Source organism: Sturnira hondurensis, unplaced genomic scaffold, assembly GCF_014824575.4.
Source record: "Sturnira hondurensis isolate 20B ecotype Veracruz unplaced genomic scaffold, ASM1482457v3 Scaffold0021632, whole genome shotgun sequence".
NCBI lineage: Eukaryota > Metazoa > Chordata > Mammalia > Chiroptera > Phyllostomidae > Sturnira > Sturnira hondurensis.
In genome coordinates, this window is record NW_028094263.1 from 3,166,580 (window position 1) to 3,185,010 (window position 18,431).

The window sequence follows — 18,431 nt, forward strand, 5'->3', positions numbered from 1 at the left end:
GGCCTAGGAAGGCTCCCAGAGAGTGGTGTACCCTTTGAAAAAAATTGCAGAGGGAGTGATTGGCAGGGCACGAAAGATGCACCCCATGGATAACCAAATGCCCACCACCTGTCCCGTTCTTAGGAAAGCAAGTCTGTGGCACATGGGCTACTTATGTGACCCTGAGCAAAGCCACTGAATCTTGCTAATCCTCAGTCTCCTCATCTGTAAAATTGGGCTATTCACAGGGTGTGGTGCTTGCAGCAGAGAAACCGTGTACAGTGCCTGTCACCTGGGAGTTGGTAACCATCCACCCCCTTTTTCCACTTTTTGGGTCAATACTGGGTACATACTAGCAATTCAATAAATTACTGGTAGACTGAGAAAGAAGAAAAGGTAGCCTGTCCTGCCAAGACCTCTTCATGGAGACACTCAAGAGCACAAAAGTTTCTCACTTAGAAGTAGAAGCAAAGAGGCCTGCGTGGAAGTCCACCGTGCCTTTTCTGGTTGGGGATTTCATCACTGACACACCTGATCGGTCACTCAAAGTTCTCTGCGGAGAGGCCAGAGCCCTGTGTCCAAGCTCTGAACCAGTGAGCAAAGTCCCAGTCAGGGCGCCCGCCGACCCACCCCTCCCCCATCCATGCATTCCTCAGCCCCACGCCATTTCATGCCCGCTGAATTCACTGAGCTCCAGTTCGGGCCTTCGAATATAGTAGAGGGAGACTTTAATAACGGAGAAGATCCGTGCGCCCGACGGATGGGTACGTCCCCACGTTCCGTGCAGGCCCAGGGAGTTCTGAGCAGCTCTCTCTGAGAGGCGGGGACCCAGCGTGGCTTCCACCCGGTACAGGGACGAAGCTCAGGCCGCAGCGGGGTGCCTAGCGCTGTTCAGTGCCTCCAGATTGTGGCGCTTATGCAAGTCCCCTCATACGAAACCGATGGCTCCTGAGAGCCTGCCGCTCATAAATTACTTCCCACGATGCCTGCGACCATGGCAGAATTCGAGTTTGAATAGAGCAGGAAAAAGGTGTTTGAAAGGCCTGTTCACTCAGCTGCATTTTAATTTCCTTTTCAATCTTGTCCCAATTAATTTCACAGAATTAATCTCACAGAAGCAACTCGGCAGCATTGAGGCTGCGGTTTTAGTGTGGCGGCCGCTCTGCCTGAACATGAAATAGGAGCTAATATAAAAATCCATCTGCTGTGTTTGAAATACATGCCGGCTGCTGCTCAGTCCTGTCTGACATTCCAGACATCAACAGTGGGGGAAAGTGATTCGGGGGTTAGTGGCCATCAGTACTTGGCGGGGGTTCAACAACAGGTGGACTCCAAAAACCCATTCAGCCTGGGCACCAGGCATGACGGGGCAGGTGCTGAATCACCCTCCGTGCAGTGACGCTGTGCCCTGGCTCAGTTTCTTTTATGCAGAAGGGGACTGTAAGGCCCTTTTGTGGACCAGCACTGCTACAGGCCTTTATTACAAGTGGGAGGAAGGGAGGCAGGAAGTCTCCGTGTGGATGGGACAAGTCAGAGGTCCCGGCTTTCAGAGGGGTGACTCTGTCTTCCTGGCTCCCAGGTCCCTCACTCGGGAACCTCATCTCTAAAGAATAAACATGCTTGTTCTACTACGCAAGATAACTTACATGCTCACTGAGAAATTAAGGCTCCTTTCTGGAACTGGAATTCGTTTATATTGCTCACATGAGCTGTCCAGGAGATAAGGGTGAATTAGAGAGAAAAACCGAGAGAAATTCTTTCTCCACTGACTAGAAAGGACAGGAGGTCCCTGAATAAGGCCTCACACTGAAGGCAGACTGAGTCAGTGGGCTACATCTCCTGGGCTGTCATCTCCTTAGGCTCTTTCGAGGTCTGTCCAGCTACTTTATTCCCCCGGAAACCAGCCATGAAATGACGAGATGGGCCCCCCATAAGGTTTATTCTTACATGGAGGCTCAGCTGGGGTGGGAAGCCATTCTTGTGGCCCAAACATACCAGGCTTCAGTCGTCTTCTCTCCTAGTGCAGTTGATACGGAAACAGGGAGCCTTAGAGGTAAATCCAAGTTTCACAAATAAGACATGGTGCTGTGAGGTGGCCATGGGCTTTGTGTGGACAAGGACGGACTGATTTTGTCACCTTGAGTGATATTTACCTTCCAGCACTGGGTCAGAGCTGCTTAAACTGAGGCTGGATCCTCGCTCCAAACCCAGCTCCCGGTTATCTGAACGCAGCAGGCCCGCTCCCCGCACACCTGGCCCCTGTTAACAAAGCCCCGTGGCTCCTATGATGAGCCTTTGAAAGCCCAGGGTCCTCCAGCTTCTCCCTCCAAGGGGCACTTGCAGAACACAGACCTCTCCCCGGCCTCGAGGACGGTCCCTCCAAAAGAGGTTTGTATGTTGTAAAAATTAACCGAATGCCGCAATACTTCCTCTTCTAAATGTGCTTAGTTGAATGTGACAAAAACCCTCATATAAACAGATAGGTTAATTCCTTCCATTGCTTTAAATGAAGGGTTTTGTTTTGTTTTGTTTTGTTTTTAATTTCAGGGCTCTGAGGGAAAGGAGGTGTTTGGTGACATCTAGTGTCCATTTAGGACTTCCTCAGGCACCATTGCCCTCCGCCTGGCCGAGTGGGGGATGGGCGGGTTGTTTGGGAGGTAACTGGGGGTAGAACGTGGGGAGAATGTAGGCCTGGGGCACTGGCCGCCCACACCGCGTGATGAAACTGATCAATGCCTGTCAAAGAGCTATTATTCACCTCTGACCTAACCAAAGGGGGCGGGTAAGGGGGATACCGTCGGAAAATATCTTTTCTTATTTATGATGATATGAAAGAGAAGCAGAGGCTGTCCCCACCACCCCATTCCATGTTAACAAGCAGGTCAACACTGTGCTGTGATGACGAAGATGATGATGGTGATGGTGTTTTCTCTCATTAATAACCCCCACGGGAAGCTATAGAGTTAGGACGATGGGAATGAGATCTGGGGTCAGCTGGAAGGCAACGGTCATACACCGGTCAAAATCAGTCGAGGCCATTCCTTTCCCCCAGACAGGAACCAATCGTCTAGAACAAACCCTGGCAGCCTCATTCCTTCCAGGTAATTTTTATAAATGAGGGGACACCCATTCCAAGAGAGGACAAAAGGAAGAGGGTGTTGTGTGTGTGCATGCGCACGCACACAGACCTGCTCATGGGAGCCCGCCTTCCATGACGACTGGGCCCTCCAAATCCTGGCCATTTATTATGGAACCCACTTTTTTTTAAAAAAGGAGAGAATAAAATTGGCATTTCCCACTTTAATCTCCTTACTACCCCTCCACCGTCATCCTGGACGGGACCTTTCACTTTCTATGTGTGCACACACACACACAGCCGCGCGCACACACCCCTCAGGCAGGTGGAGAGTCCCGGATCAGATGATTAAGTCCGAGGCCCAGACAGGAATGTTTACCTAGAACCATATAAGCCCTGGCAGGTTTAGGTGAACGCTCAGAATCGCCCAGTGCTGTGCAAACTCCAGTGTAAAAAATTCCAGCCATTTATTCTGCAGTGAATTTATAACAAGTGCTGTTAAAGTGTTCGTCTTTTGACAGAGGTAATAATAAATTCACTGTTAAAGACGGTAGTTTAATTCCTTATACCTCCAATACTGCACAGAATAAACCATATTCATCACTGAGTAATTTTTTACCACATAAATCTTTAAAACTAACCGGTGAAGGCTGTTGAGACTGAAATATTGTGAATTTATTAGATATGCCCATGTAGTATTGGATTCAGAGGTTTCCATTGGAATATATTATGGGGAAAATTTGTGTCTCTAACTGCGACATTCCCTCCATTTCCCACCGCTGGTGTTATAACAAGCGGCTCCTCCAGAGTCGACCGCACGTTTATTAGACAGAGATTTAGTGGCAAACTCCTCACTAATCTGCCAAAGAGGCTGCGTGACATTTCAGTGAGACGCTCTGTTTAAAAGGAGTCACAAGAGCTTTGTTTCTGTGCGGTTATTTTCTCAAAAGGAACTCAGCTTCCCTAAACCTCGACCTGCCAGTGTTTCTTGGGAGTGTATGCACCCAGCTCTCCAACCAAACTAGCAAAATATTGAAGCAAATTAGAACCTCATTGAAAATGAGGTTATAGGATTAGTAATGAGGGGCCCGGGGTAATTGGTAAGAACACAGAAAAGCTCAAATTAGCAGACATATGGTATTTAGGACTAATGAAAAATTATATTGATTGTCAAACTGGAAATAAGACGAGGTTTCAGAAAAACTTGCTCTCTAAAAACTTTCATCTTGACATATGACACATTAAAGATACAATTAAATGGTCAGATTTGAACAAAAATCCTCTTCTCTACCACATTAATTTTGAGTGAAAATCTGTTGTTATATGAGAATATTCTGAACCTTTTTTATGATTTGCTACTGAAGTGACATTTAAACTAACCAGCTGTTCTGTCAAGTTGCTATGCTCTCTCCAGTTTCATTAAGGAAATATTAATATTGCTAGAATAAAAAATATATTTTCTTTTAGATGCAGAAATGTGCATCTTTTTTAGCAAAGAGCTTCAGCAGCTTCTCTGTTCCCACTAATATTCTGTATTTGGGAAGAGTTCCAGAGACTAAAAACTTCCAAGGAGCATTGTGAACTTGAAGATTTTTTTTAAAAATAAAATACAATAGGTTTCTAACTGTTAAACAAAGAAGAAAAATCTCCTGACAGTGCAAGACTGCAGCTCATCAGAATAATTGTGAAAAGACAGACCCAGCTAGAAAGATAAACATAATACCAGCAATTAATATTCAGCATCTCGCATTATAGTCAAGAGGATGTGTTCTCTTTGTGATGTGGCTCATAAGCTAAGAGTGTTGAGAGCCAGGCTCAGCTCTGTCTTCTTTTTTGTGCATGAGGATTAAGGAGAAAAAAACAGCAGCAACAACCCTGCTCCATCTGTAAATGAACAAACATCTTGATTTTATAGCTATTTGCTTTGTAAAACTGAGGAATGAAAACAAAAATTACTGGATGCCTAAGTAACACTTTAATTCTGAATTCATTTACGCTGTAGCTGTGTAGTTGTCACAAACCATAATGCAGTATTTAATTAAAATAACAGAAGTGCATCTCGATATGTCCTGGGGTAGCTATCACCAAATTATAGTCTGTGCCACCCGTATTTTATTTATGAAATGGCAGCTTCTAAGGTGCAAGGAGGCTGATTCAGAAGCATAAACATTTTAAACCTGCATTTTTTTTAACAGCCTGTTCCGCTCCCCCCCCAACCCCACCCTGCTGCATCTTTAAATTTTTTCCTCCTTCTAGGGGGAGTTTTTTAGTGGGATTGTTGTGATGTCAATAAATATCTCTCTTCCTAACTCTTGCTTTTCAACTATTGACCTCCTGAGTCTTCTGGCTGTGCAGACCCCGGTCTGTTGGCATGGAAAGGCTTGAGAGGTATCACAGGAGCCACAGCAAGTGCAGGGCGTCTTCGCAGAACTTGGATGTGGATTCCGAGGGCATAGAAAAGAAGCAAACCCTTTGCAGGCTCTGCGTGCTTGTTCTCATGCAGTCTTCCTTACACTTCTTTTTCCACCTATAAATACCAGCTACAGTTTACACGCTCACTTGCTCTACTTCGTGGACGCTCACATGCAGACATACTGCTCCTTTTCATAAACGCATAGCATCTGTCTTCCACGCACCCACCATCTATCTCCTCGTTCACACTAGCTGTCCCATCCACCTCCTTGTCTGCAGAATTATGTGCAGCAAGGTCCCGATTTATAGGAAATAAATAATGAAAATGGAATGGACTGGGAAAGATAATCGAAACATTCAAATTGTTATTTTTCACTGTACTTTTCGCAAACACAGCATCTATAAACACCTAGGAAAGGTGTTAGCAGATTCCTAAAAGGAAATGCCTTGTGGAACAGCCTGAGCCACTGGGTGTCTACATTGTATCTCTCCTGGTCTGTCTCTCTTGCTTTTTGATACTAGAAGATCACGCCGTTTTTAATAGTCAATGATGGGGTGTTATTTTCATTCTTTCTGCTTAATATTTATCCTGTCAATAATGATGTTTTTGTCATCATTGATCCTCTATAAGATAACCCTAAGAATTGTAAAGCANCTTGTGGAACAGCCTGAGCCACTGGGTGTCTACATTGTATCTCTCCTGGTCTGTCTCTCTTGCTTTTTGATACTAGAAGATCACGCCGTTTTTTAATAGTCAATGATGGGGTGTTATTTTCATTCTTTCTGCTTAATATTTATCCTGTCAATAATGATGTTTTTGTCATCATTGATCCTCTATAAGATAACCCTAAGAATTGTAAAGCAGAAACAATCATTGCAATCACCTTTTTAAAGAAAATAGCCCCTGCAATTACCGTATAAAGATATTCAGATGATAGTATCATTGGCTCACAGCCTGATCCTACAGCGAGGGTCTTTTGGAGAAAGGGTTTCTCATACACACTGGTAATTATTTTAGCCCCTTTCACAGGTCACAAAGAAAATTAATTTCAATTGCTGCTAATTTCCGTCCAACAAGAATATGGAACTTTAAACCACCCAAAATAATTGGATTCAAAACAAATTTAGGAAATTGAGTGTGGTAGAAAGCAAATAAAAATATCCTTTTGGTAAAGAGGAGGGTGAAAGTAGTAAAAATGGCCTTTTTTTCCTCCCTTCTTTCCCCTTCACAACTTTGCCATTAAAGTTGCACCTACAGCTAGAAGTTTGTCCGTGAAAAATGGTCATTTTGTTTCTCTGCTCAAAGAATGTTATTAAAATGCTAATTTAAAAGAAAAAGGAGTTAAATATCTAGCGATGGTGCATTCTAATTGCAACCATAATGAGCTCTCTAAATGTGCGTGCCCCTGACACACACAGAGCATAAACAGCAGTAAACAGATCATTAGTGCCCGCATTCATTTATTCTGGCGACCTTACCATGACCCCACCGAGGGTAGGGTGAAAAGCAGGTGGATCTGGCTGTGACACCCCCTAGAGGGATCCAGGAAATGAAGCTATAAGCGGTTGTCATGGAAACGCCTGTGTGTGCAGATGATGTAACACGCCGACAGGCTGTAGGGCTCCGCAACTGGGACGTTGCTGTTCCCTCGCCGGAACAATCTTGAGGATTAAATTATTCATTTCTTTAATTCACAAAGCAAAAGGAATCCTAATTTTCATGGTGATGTGCAACCCGCTCCCATTTGTCTACAGTCTGGAACATGGTGACTTGTCATCCTCTCCTCTGAAACTGACCCAGGCCTCCTACAGACTAGCCCCCCCCCCCATGAATCTGGCAAAATCAAGTGGGGCAAAGGCGATGGAAATCTGACATTCAACATCCGCACGTAAAGGGAATCACCTACGATTTTAAACTGAAATAAATAAGACAGACAGTGTCCCTTTCTGACGTAGGCATGTCGGCCGGGGACTAAATGGGTACCTGTCCTGAACAAGATGGCTTTGTTTGGGGCAGGGGAGCGTCGAGACCATAGCCAATGTAGCAGCACAAAGTGAGAAGCAGAGAGGCACCAGCCTCAGAGGCACACCTCTCCCTGGCAAGGTGCAAGAAAAAGAGATAAGAGGAAATGAGCATCTGCTCACCCCCTCCCACGTCCAATTGAGGGAATCGAGATTAATAAAAATAATTCTTTGGAGAATGATTCCACTCTGTCCTACCCTGTTTTGCACCAAACACCCTCAATAACCTTACGGCAACAGTAGAATAACTTTTCTTCTTTTTTTTTAAAGGAAGCAGAAAAGACCATCTCTGGAAATTATTTTAAAATAAAAAATATCCCGGCCTGTGCCTCCTCCCCACCCCCTCCCCATTGCACTTTAGATGAACCTGTGATATTGTAGCAATGGCCCTTGAAGTGCAGTGGGGAGGTGATTTAGGAGAATATTAAAGGCAATGTGGAGATTCAAGGCGCCTCTCTCAGGGAGATCTGGAGAAATACGCAGCACAGATGGGCCGAGCAGATTAAACATTTCCGTCACATTGTTTCCAAATTGTGTTGTGGTGCCTGAGGCTGGTACTGCGGTCAGAGCAAAACAGAGCGGTGCAGAGCTGTGAGCTGCACAGTTTATGGAATACATATTAATACGCTGGTCTCACATGGTATCACAATTCTATCAGCTCCAAAATGGTGCTGTCTCTATTGTTCCTGAATTCTGCACTTGGCACCTTGTTGTCTCCCAATGGCCGAGTGTTTACCTTCCCTTTACCCTTTCTCTCTTCTTTGGGCAAAGTTCAAGTTGTGTGTTTTTCTTTTTCTCTTTCCTTATAGCCCTGTTCCACCGCCCCTCTTCCTTTCACAGCTCATGATTTTTCTGCCATGCACACTCTGAGTTTTGCACACTTCCATCACCAATTATGCCCAGTTTGTCCACGGGTCCTGCACACCTCCCTGGCCTTGACTTCAACATTGGCCACTAGCACCCAGTACAGGACATAAGCTCCAGACTTGAGGCTGAATGCTACCTTGCACTGGAGCGCTCTCAGACCCTCCATCCAGCTGACACCGTTCCGCTTCGGGACACTCAGCTCTTAGCCAGGGAGTGACCTTTGCATGACTGCTGCCTTGCACCTCCCCACAACTGCTTCCACTGACCGGCCAGGCCTTCTGTGTCCCCCTTTTTACATGCACATACCTTTCCCCTACCACCCCGAACCCTGGCACCTTCCAACCTCCAGGTTAGCAAGTTCCCTAAAATGTAACAATAAACTGGTTCAATTAAAGGAAATTTCATGATTCGTTTTCAAGATTCATAGACCAAAACTCTGAATAATGGAAAAAAGAGAAAATGATTGCCAACTTGAAATACAGTATTAAACAGCCTGAAGAAGCCACCAAGCTACCCCGGGTTTAGCCACGCACAAGTTCCGACCTTTCGCAGGTTCCAAATCCACTAACCCACCGTCCACCCAGGTGACCACTTTCTCCTTCTGCAAAATCTCTTCCCAAAACCACTTGAGCTGAAAAATAGGCGCCCGTTTGTCCTTCACAAACAATTCCTGTCCCCAGTCTTGTTTTTCTCAGCAATCAGAAGGGTGCTGAGTTAGAGCCCCCAATTTATTTAATAATTTATGGTATCTTCAGAAAACACTGAATTTCCAAAGCTGGATTTTAAGAATACAGAAATGGTGGGCCAATCCAGAGTAAAAATATGATGCTTTTGGCTGACCCTGCAATATTAAAACCTACGCCACCTAGGCATTCAAATTCCCCCATCTTTACTAATGATAATGTATGTCGCACAACAAGCACTAATAAGAGAAATAAGCAATCATAAATGAATAATTCTGAGACTGATTGCCCTTTCCCATACATATATCAAGCATTTATTGATCTTTCATGTTAGGGGCTGATTGATTGTGCTCCTAAAGAGGAGTTCTCTTGTTCACAAGCACTGAGATAGTGAACTTGGATGGTTATAAGAACAAAAGTATGAGACATTTTTCTGGGAACCTTGTTCCACAGAGGCTTATCGAAGCCCAATTCAGTGTGAAAAGAGAACATTTCTATTAGGACTATTCTCAGGGGGGCTGACAGTGTCGAGCAGCTCGTTCCAAAAGCTGTCATGTGAATTTGAATGGAAGCTGTGGGAAGATACCACGACTTTTAAGTCACAATGACAGGGTTGATGCCTTAGAAGGGAAAAGCGAGCCTGGTCAGCACTTGAAGAAGAAACAGATTCTGCAGCTGGAGGGCTGATGCCAACAAGACCCAGGGTGGCAGGAACAAGGAGTCTCGATTTCACCGTATATTTTATAAGGGCGGGGGAGGTGACGAGGGCCACACGGGGCCCAGGTGCCGATCCAGGCCATGAAAGAGCGTTGCATCCCCCCCCCCCAGAGCTATGGTTTCCAGACTCCAGGGGGTCTGCAAGTCCTCTGAGAATCTGATGAACACTCTGCGCCTCACCCCAGGGGCAGGACGTGTGTACGCGCACACGCACACAAAATTTCACACCCATTTCAAAGAGTTCAACGATCCCTCACGTCCATCCACAGAGAGGCAAGGGGTTCACAGACTCCAGTTTAAGAATCTGTCCTGGAGGATGGTGACTTCCTGTTGTTGGAACAGCCTAGGAGTCACTGAGCCTGGAAATTGAATTCTCATCCCAAGACAGGATGGTCCTTCCAGGTCATGTCTGTGCTACTCCAGGGGAGCCATGGAAGAGCTTATACAAATAGGAACCAGCAGGGAGGAGAGAAATTAAAATGTAGCAATCACGGAGCCGGGGTATGTAATCTCTTTTAAGGCTTATGATGGGCGCCTGCTGGTTTTCCCCCCCGATATCCCCTGACACCTACTGACAGGGTATTTGCAGCCCCACACGGGGACTCGGGGCCCTGTGACAGGAGGAGCACTGAGGAGGTCCGTGACAGCCTCCAAACCATAAACAGCAATGGGAAGCCACTGGAGGCAGAGTCACGCTGTGCGACGAGCCCGTGGTTGGTGGCCATACTGCTTTTTGTTTATAGAATTTGCTGTTCTTTTTATGGCAGGTTTGGTAGGGTGTTTTTTTTTTTCCTTGTTGATGGACATTAGCAGCATAAATCCTTTTATGGCGGTGTGCAATCCCCCATAAACACTTTGGATTGTTGTTAATGGTGAGCGCTGGGTCTGTTTCAGGTTCTCTCGGTGCTCTGCTCATCCAGGCCCGTAGCTTCTCCAACCAGATAATGGAATCCCAGTAGCCAACCCTGGTTTTTAAGGCTCCTTCATTCGGGGGGCTCAGTGAGGTGGGGCAGGTTTGATGTTGAGGGAAACAGATGTTTAATCGAGCCTAGAAATATGATGATGATGAGAACAAGCCATACATCGTACTCTTCTCAAGTGATAGGCTTCTTAAAAGACTGTGGGGGCAAGAAGCAAGCACTGACGTGAAGGGTCTTTTAAAAAGCTGTTTATAATCTTATCTAAAGTATCTTCAGTTAACAGTTCTGTATAATTAGCATCTTATCTCTGCCATACGCAGTGTACACAGAGCTACAGTGTGGGGAGCCTTTGTAATTCTGGTTCCCTAACCTCATCACCTGTAGGGATGTATCCCCACATTGAGGATTTCAGGTCTCCTGGGAGTGTCTCGGCATTTTTCCGATCCTTCCAAACATCTGGGCAAAAAAAAGTCAAACTTTATTGAAAATGTCAATCCCAGAAATTCAGTTCTCTCTGCCATCCCAAAACTGAAATCCAAGAATCAGCAACTAAATAAAAATGCAGTAAATTAGCACCTCTAGACATGAGGAGAGTTCGTTCAGAGCTGGGGTCTGCCTGGCTGAGCCAGTGCTCTCTCCATTTTAATAGTTTAATAAAAATTAGCATAATTAACGAACATCTGTATGATCCAGAGTGGTGCAATTTGGCACTTGGAAACGAGGGCTTAAACATGATTGCTGTGAGTTTAATGTTGTTTTAATTCTTTTTGGCACTGTGCAGTGAAATAAACGTTTGGTGGTGATAGTTCTCGGCCGGATCTCATTTGCATTTTTCTCTCTTTGATTATGAGCAATTGTGGACTCCCCAGCAATTCATCAAAGTAAAAATTATTTTAAAATACCTCGTGGTGTTCAGACTGGGCTGGAGCAATGCATGGGGGGTGGCAGTGAAGGAGTAGGCTAGAAATTTTCCATTCATGCTGTAAGCATCTCAGCCCTGCAGCCCTTTTCGGGTATCCAGCCAAGGATGAAATCTGGAAAAGACAGTCAGATCCCAAGACCTGTGGGTGCTTTGATTAAGCTCCCAGGCTCCCTCAGCAGGATTCATATGGTGTCTGAGACTGGGCCGTTCTCCTTTCACTTGTGCCCGCTCTTTTGTTTTGAAGGGCAGAGAGTTGATTTCACTCACTTCAGTTCGCACCACTGTGAGAACTGCCACATCTGTGGTCGGCAGGGTCCGTGTGCCCCCCGAGCAAGAGCACGCTGACCGGGAGCCCGGCCTTCGCAGGTGTCCTGCCGGGCCTCATCTGCTTCCTGCTTGCACCCTCTCCGAGTTGGCAGACAGCACCTCCCCGAGGCCTGGTCCCTATCCTGGCATTATGGCTAAAGGCAGATGCTGCCAAGTGTGAGTCAGTCACGGGGCTTGAACGGTCCCAGGGGAGACGATATCCTCTCGGACCCCCCTGGGTGATGACAGCGACAGCATCTGGCCGGTAGGAGGCCAGTCCTCCCATGTGTTTAAGCAAGCTGACCACGCTCAGAAGATTGTCGGACGGCAGTGTGCCCCTGCACCCCACCCGAGAGCTAATGGAAGAGCTAAAGCTAAAATTTCTATGAGTTACTATGAGACGGGAGGAGGCGTTTCCCCTTCACAGCAAGGCCCTCTGTAGACCCGGCCCTTGCAGTGACCTGCTAACCCAGGCAATACTCCAAGAAAACTGACGGCAGGAACCACCCTAACTTCAGTGTCGGGAGACGGACAGGAAGATAACTTGTACCGATCGGAGCTTTACAATGTTCTAACAGCGTAGGCTAAGGAACTCTGGGTAGTTTCCTGCAAGGCAGTGAAGACGGTAGGGGAGTTGGCCTGGGGGAGGGAGGGGACCATGTGTGGTGGGGACAGTGGGGGAGAGGCAGTGGACACAGTCATTTATTCCAGACTGACCTTTAAAGATAATTCTCTTTTCCTTTTTCGGATCAACTCCATAGTCTCATTTCTTATGCCTTTTGAGGCTGTCTTCGCAGTATTTAGGGAGCTGTTTGGGAAAACTGTCCCCAAAGGCAGTTGCTCTCTTCCTGCCACAACCAGTTCAGTCACCAGGGGGATATTTTAGAGTCCGTTGTAATTCAATCCGCTCAACTGAGAGTACGGATCCCCACGGCTCCCTTCATTTCTTCATAACCTCATTTAAGTATTTGGGGGGCCCCATTCTGTGTTGAGTGCCGGGAATACAACAGCAAATGAAACCAACAAGGCCCCAGCTCTCATAGAAACTTCCCTCTGATGACTGGCACTGAGGCAAAAGCAGACCAGTACAGGACAGCGCGATGAACTCGGTTCCGGGGAAGTGTAGGCCACAGCGCTGTGGACCACGTAACTGAGCCACCCCCGCCCCCCATGCAGAGATTGGCAAGGAGAGGCTTCTGGAGAATCCAGAAAGACTCGGGAATTACAGTCTGAAGGTTGCTTAGGAGTGAGCTCACGAAAAGGAGGAAGGAAGTAGAGGCTAACAGGCAGAGGGAGGGCTCCAAGGCCGAGAGCCTGGAGCCATGGGAATGGCTGAGACAAGTTCTGTTTCACCACGGGTCCACCAGACCAGGGGGGTGAGCGGAAGTGCTGGGCAGTGAGTGGGACTGGGTCTCGCAGGGCCTTGTCTGCCCGGTTAAGAAACTGACAATAGGCGGTGGGAACCCACTTTAAGGTTTTGAGCACAGCAGTGATATTTTTAATGTACATCTTAAAAAGATTCTTCGAAAGAATCTTAGAAAGATTCTAGCTGCCTAATGAAGAGTAATGGGAGGAGAATAAGAATGGATATATGGGACAATCTGGAGGCTGTTCCCATAGTCCTCATGAGAAATGACAGTGACATGACTCTGGAGTATTGTCAGTGAGAATGGAGAGAAGTGGGTGGATTCCCGTAGTAGTTTAGAAAGAGAACCGACAGAACTCAAGGACTGATTGGAAAAGGAGGGTGCAACCGGGAACGACTCTTGGGTTTCTGGCTGGAGTGACTGAATTCGCCGTGGTGCCATTCACTGAGAGAACACAGGAGGTAAAGAAAGTTTGGGGGTGGGGCTGGAAACAGAAGCAGAGTGATGAGTTAATGTGGGATCCACGGAGTCTGACACACATACACTGGGGTAATGGGAACCATCACTTAGAGCTGGGCTGGAGTTCCGGTCGGAAGTCATTCACACAGACATGGTGGCTGAACTGCAGCGCCGTGCGCTCAGGGAAAGTGTGTGGAGTCGGATGGTGAGGACAGGACCCTGGAAAACCACCCAGTGAAAGGAGGGGGAGACAGGAAGATAAGCTCGAAGAGGAGAATGGGAAGAAGTAACTGGAAAGTAGGAGGGAAGCTAAGAGAGGAAAATGCCTCGAGAAGGGTCTATAGTGCCAGCGGTGCTGAGAGATCAAGTCACTTGAGGACTGAGACGCACCCACGGGCCCTGAGCAACGAGGAGGTTACAGGCGACCATGGAGAGAGAGCGTAAGTGGGGTGTGGAAGCAGACGCCTGATTAAACTGGCTTGAAGAGTGGATGGAAAGCAAGAAGGTGGGGCAGTAAGTGAAGGAAACTCAGTAAATTTGACTGGCATTGGCAATCGACATAGACTAGCAGAAACAGAAAGAAGACATGTTGGGGGGACTATTTAGTAAGTGTTCCCAAAGGTAAAAGAAACTTGACCACGTTTCCAGGCTGATGGGAGGAGCCATTTACATTAGAGGCAGAAGTCCGACTCCACAGAACGCCTTTGCTACGAAAGTGGAAGGTTGCGAGCGCACGGGATGAGGGATGGTGTTGAGCCAGGGAGGACACCCGCTCCGTGGTCGTGGGAAGGAAGGGTGGTTGTCAGCCCAGGGGTGTTCCTGTCTTGGTGGCCGACAGTTAACAGATCTAACAGCCTCTCTTTCCTCCCTGGAGGTGAAAAAGTGGTCCTCTGCTGAGGGAGAGGAGAGGCAGAGTTGGAGGAGGGGAGCAACATTATGGAAAAGAAACAAAAAGACAACCACTGGACCCAGAAGTTTTTACCAACCTGGTTTTCTTTCTTTCTTTCTCTGTCTTCTTAGTAGAGCTCAGCAGCTAGATGTGGAAACGCAGTTGCCTCCGTGGCCCCCAAACCCAGTGGAACTGGAATACACTCTGTTGCCCACGTATTCCTAAATGTTACTTCCTTCAAAGGAAAGAACATTTTCTGGTGTTTTCAGGAAAATTCCCATCATGCTCAGCATCCGCTGTGCTCTGAGCAGCTCTTCTGGATTCAGGGAGCCCCATTCTCAACCCTGGGACCGCTCCGTCTTTTAAACCCTCTCGTTCCCTTGCTTGTTTGTCCCTCTCTGTGGCTTTTGTGCCCTGCCCGTCATCATCGATGGCCCTGTCAATCTCCCACCTGTAATGTTGAGAGCACCTACTATGTATCAGACACTTTGAATTGTTTTGGCTCCTCTGGCGTCACTTACATCCCCACAGCGTAGGGGAGGGGCTGATGGCCCCCCTTCTCTTACAGAAGGGGGAGTTAAAGCTAGGGGGACTAATAAGGTCACATGGCTACTGAATGACCAAGTGGGGATTAGGTCCCAGTCTGTCTGACTCCAGAACCCATTACTCTCCGCTGTAAGCTCCCGGGGAGCAAACAATGTTCTGATTCATCATTATATGTCTCATGGGAACTCAAACAGCACTTTGTGCATAGAAGATGGTTGGTAAATATTGATTTGAACTCTGACCTGATTCCCTGAATATTTTTTAGTGCTTTGACATTTTAGAGTGTGCCCACCTCTCTCTGAAAAAGCCATTCGACTCTGTTTAGTTTAAAAAAACAAAAACAAAAAAAAACACCTCTTTTGGTCCAGCAATGGCATCAAATGTGCTAAGTTTACAGTGTAGACCGGAAGATGGCGAGATGAAAATGTTTGCTTTCCTCCTCTAGATGACTTTTTAAGACTGAATAGTGTCATCAAGGGTGTTAACAAGTCATCCTGATGGTGTCAGCAAAGAAACACCCAACACTCTCCCATGCTGTCGCCTTGAGATTAGCAGAAGCGTGACCAGGTTCCGCTGAAAGCACCCTCTCTTCGTTTTCCAGGAGTACAACATGTACGGCTGGTGGGTAGGAGAACTAAACAGCCTCGTTGGGATTGTTCCGAAGGAGTATCTCACAGCGGCCTTTGAAGTGGAAGAAAGATGAAGCCCAGGTACAGAGCTACTGCCAGTGCATCTGCTGGCCTCGCCTTCGTTTCTCTGTGAAGGGTGAGAGTTGCCGGTGAAGCGGCTCCTCTCACCTCCAAGTGGTGCTAATAATTCACCACGGAAAGAAGGCGATTCTGGAACTGTTTTCCCTCAATCAGGGGACTGTGTCGGTTATGATTAGGTTCAACTATGTGTGACAGAAAACTCAAAAGTAACTGATTTAATTAACATAGAAATTTATTTTTCTCTTCTATAAAAATCTGGTGGTAAGCGGTACAGGGTGTCTGAGTCCCAGGCACCTTCTCTTTTGTTCCACGGTGTCTGGCCCACGATGGACGCACCAGCTGTAGCAATCCTGTCCATTTCCTACCCAGCAGGAAAGATGAAAGAAGGGCACACCCTGTCCTTTCAGGGACACTTCACAAACATCATACACACCACTTCTCACATTCCTTTGGCCAGAACTTGAACACACAGACACACAAAGCTACAAAAAAAGCTTCATTCTAGGTAGAACCTGTGTCTAGCTTAAAAGTGGAGAGGGGTTCATTAACACAGTGAAGAGGGAAGAACGGGCACTACAGACAGCTAGGAATGGTTGCTACTGGCCACCAGCATGGGTCTGGGTTTCTGTGTCCCCAGCTTCAGACCCAGGCAGGCACCGCCTCCTCCAAATGCCCGTGCATTAACAATGACTGACCAGGACTAGGGACCCAGTATGAGGATTCCTAGGGAACAGAAATGAACTTGCGGGTCGTAAAGAATGACCAAGAACCATATCATATTTTAAAACAGTGGAGTGCTTGCTTTGGGTGGGGTACCTTTGCACTTGCTTTGGCACAGGATGGGTTTTGTTTAGAATTCGCATGGTGACGGAAGGCACCCAAGCCAGCATGATGTCGCTAGCTCCATCTTCCAACCTATGGGAGTCAACTTTATTGCTGGGGGTGAAGGGTGACATGTGTGACAGCGATACAAACTGTCCTTGGAACCCCCTGGATCAAGGCCCGTACTAGTGTGCAGCAGCAGCCAAGGGGACTCGCTGAGGAAAGCACATAAGGACAGATCTGACTTTCCAGTGCCCCTGCACCACCAGGAAGCACCAGCTCGGGCCTGTCGCGAACTTTGTGGCTTTCGCAGTGAGGGCTCCATTCCCGGCCGTAACTGCAGAAGGGTTGGGTTTTTCCTGCCAAATCGAAACAGATTGACCCTCCTTCACTCGATTTACTTAATGACAAAGCTGTTTCTCCCCTCACTGTCTCTGACCCCACCATTCCGGGCCGAGTTTGCCCCACATGCACACACGCACAACCGCATGCACATGAGGTTCTTTGTTTGTAACCGCACACCACTGGAAACAACCGGAGTGTTCGGCAGAGGCCCAGCCAAGTAACTGTGGCACATTCACAGAACTGAATACTGTGCAACAGGCAGAGAGACAAAGGAGCTCTCGGCACTAATAGGAATGCATTCTGAGATGTCGGTCCTAAGTTAAAAAAAGAAAACAGCAGGGAATGTTGGCCTAATTTAATCCATTTGTGTAAAAAGGGAGTTTCCGGTTGTGCACGTGTGTGTGAGATGCCTCTAGAAGGAGATGGAAAATGCTAGCACTGGTTGCCTCCAAGGACAGCGAAGCTGCGTGACTGTAAGGCAGGGAGGCACTTGTTACCCTGTGCCCTTCTGTACCTTCTATATTTTGAATCAAATTTGTGTATTTTCCTCCTCTAGGATATATATCCTTCTCTCTACCCTGCCTTTCTGAAGAAACTGATCATCAAGAGCTCCCACCCCCATCCCTGCCGCCCACCACCACAGACTCCTTACTGAGGAGACACGTCTCTGACACGTTTCTGTAGCAACCGTAAACACCAGTAAGACAAATGGGAAGAGGCCTATTCAGCATACCTGGTACCAAACCTGCCTTGTCATAGCTCGCTGCTTCTCTAAACATGTGCACGCAGCCACTTCTGTGCTTTCCGCAGGCTTGTCACAGAGAGGGTGAGAGAGAAGGAAACCTCTGGAGAAGGAAGCTTCTGGTTGTTTTGACTGGTTTTAAAAGTATAAATAAATTCAGATTTGGTTCCTTGCCATGTGTAATGGTGTTGAGTTTCTTTCCGTAGCGGTGTCAAAGTGCTGGTTCTGCGCATTCTAGCCAACTCCAAACAAAGTAGGAAGGGATAGCCTGACAGAAAACGAGAGCCCAGAGAGAGAAGGGGACTTGCAGTTGTCTTTCAGGGCAGGATCATCTCTGGAACCTAGACCTGCCTGGTTTCTGCTTGGCCTCTCAGACTTCCCTTGGCTGCCTCCTTGGTTATTTCTTCTTATGTGCTGAATCTCTGAAACGAGACAGGGCTAGAAGAACGTCCTTGGGGTCAGCACATTGGAGAGTTCCTTTCTGGCCATAGTTAACTACCCACTGGGTCCTGCAGGCAGCAAATCCTAGACAGGGTCCAGGCAAGAGCTTTGAGGAAGGCGTGCGCACGCACAGCTCTGCTCCTTTTCCTGTCACTGCACCTAGCACTCGGGTTCCCTGTACCTTGAAGAGGCAGCAAAACATAGTG

The 18,431-nt window shown here is 47.2% G+C and overlaps 1 protein-coding gene across 1 annotated transcript in view; it reads left to right on the top strand.

Moving 5' to 3' along the window:
• SKAP1 (src kinase associated phosphoprotein 1) overlaps positions 1 to 17,967 on the top strand; it is a 272,735-nt gene extending 254,768 nt beyond the window's left edge. The window contains exons 12-13 of the mRNA XM_037033577.1: positions 15,767 to 15,875; positions 17,599 to 17,967. Of these exons, the coding sequence (XP_036889472.1) occupies positions 15,767 to 15,868 (102 nt within the window). The 3' untranslated portion in view covers positions 15,869 to 15,875; positions 17,599 to 17,967. The remainder of the gene's footprint in view (positions 1 to 15,766; positions 15,876 to 17,598) is intronic.
• The last annotated feature ends 464 nt before the right edge of the window (positions 17,968 to 18,431 follow it).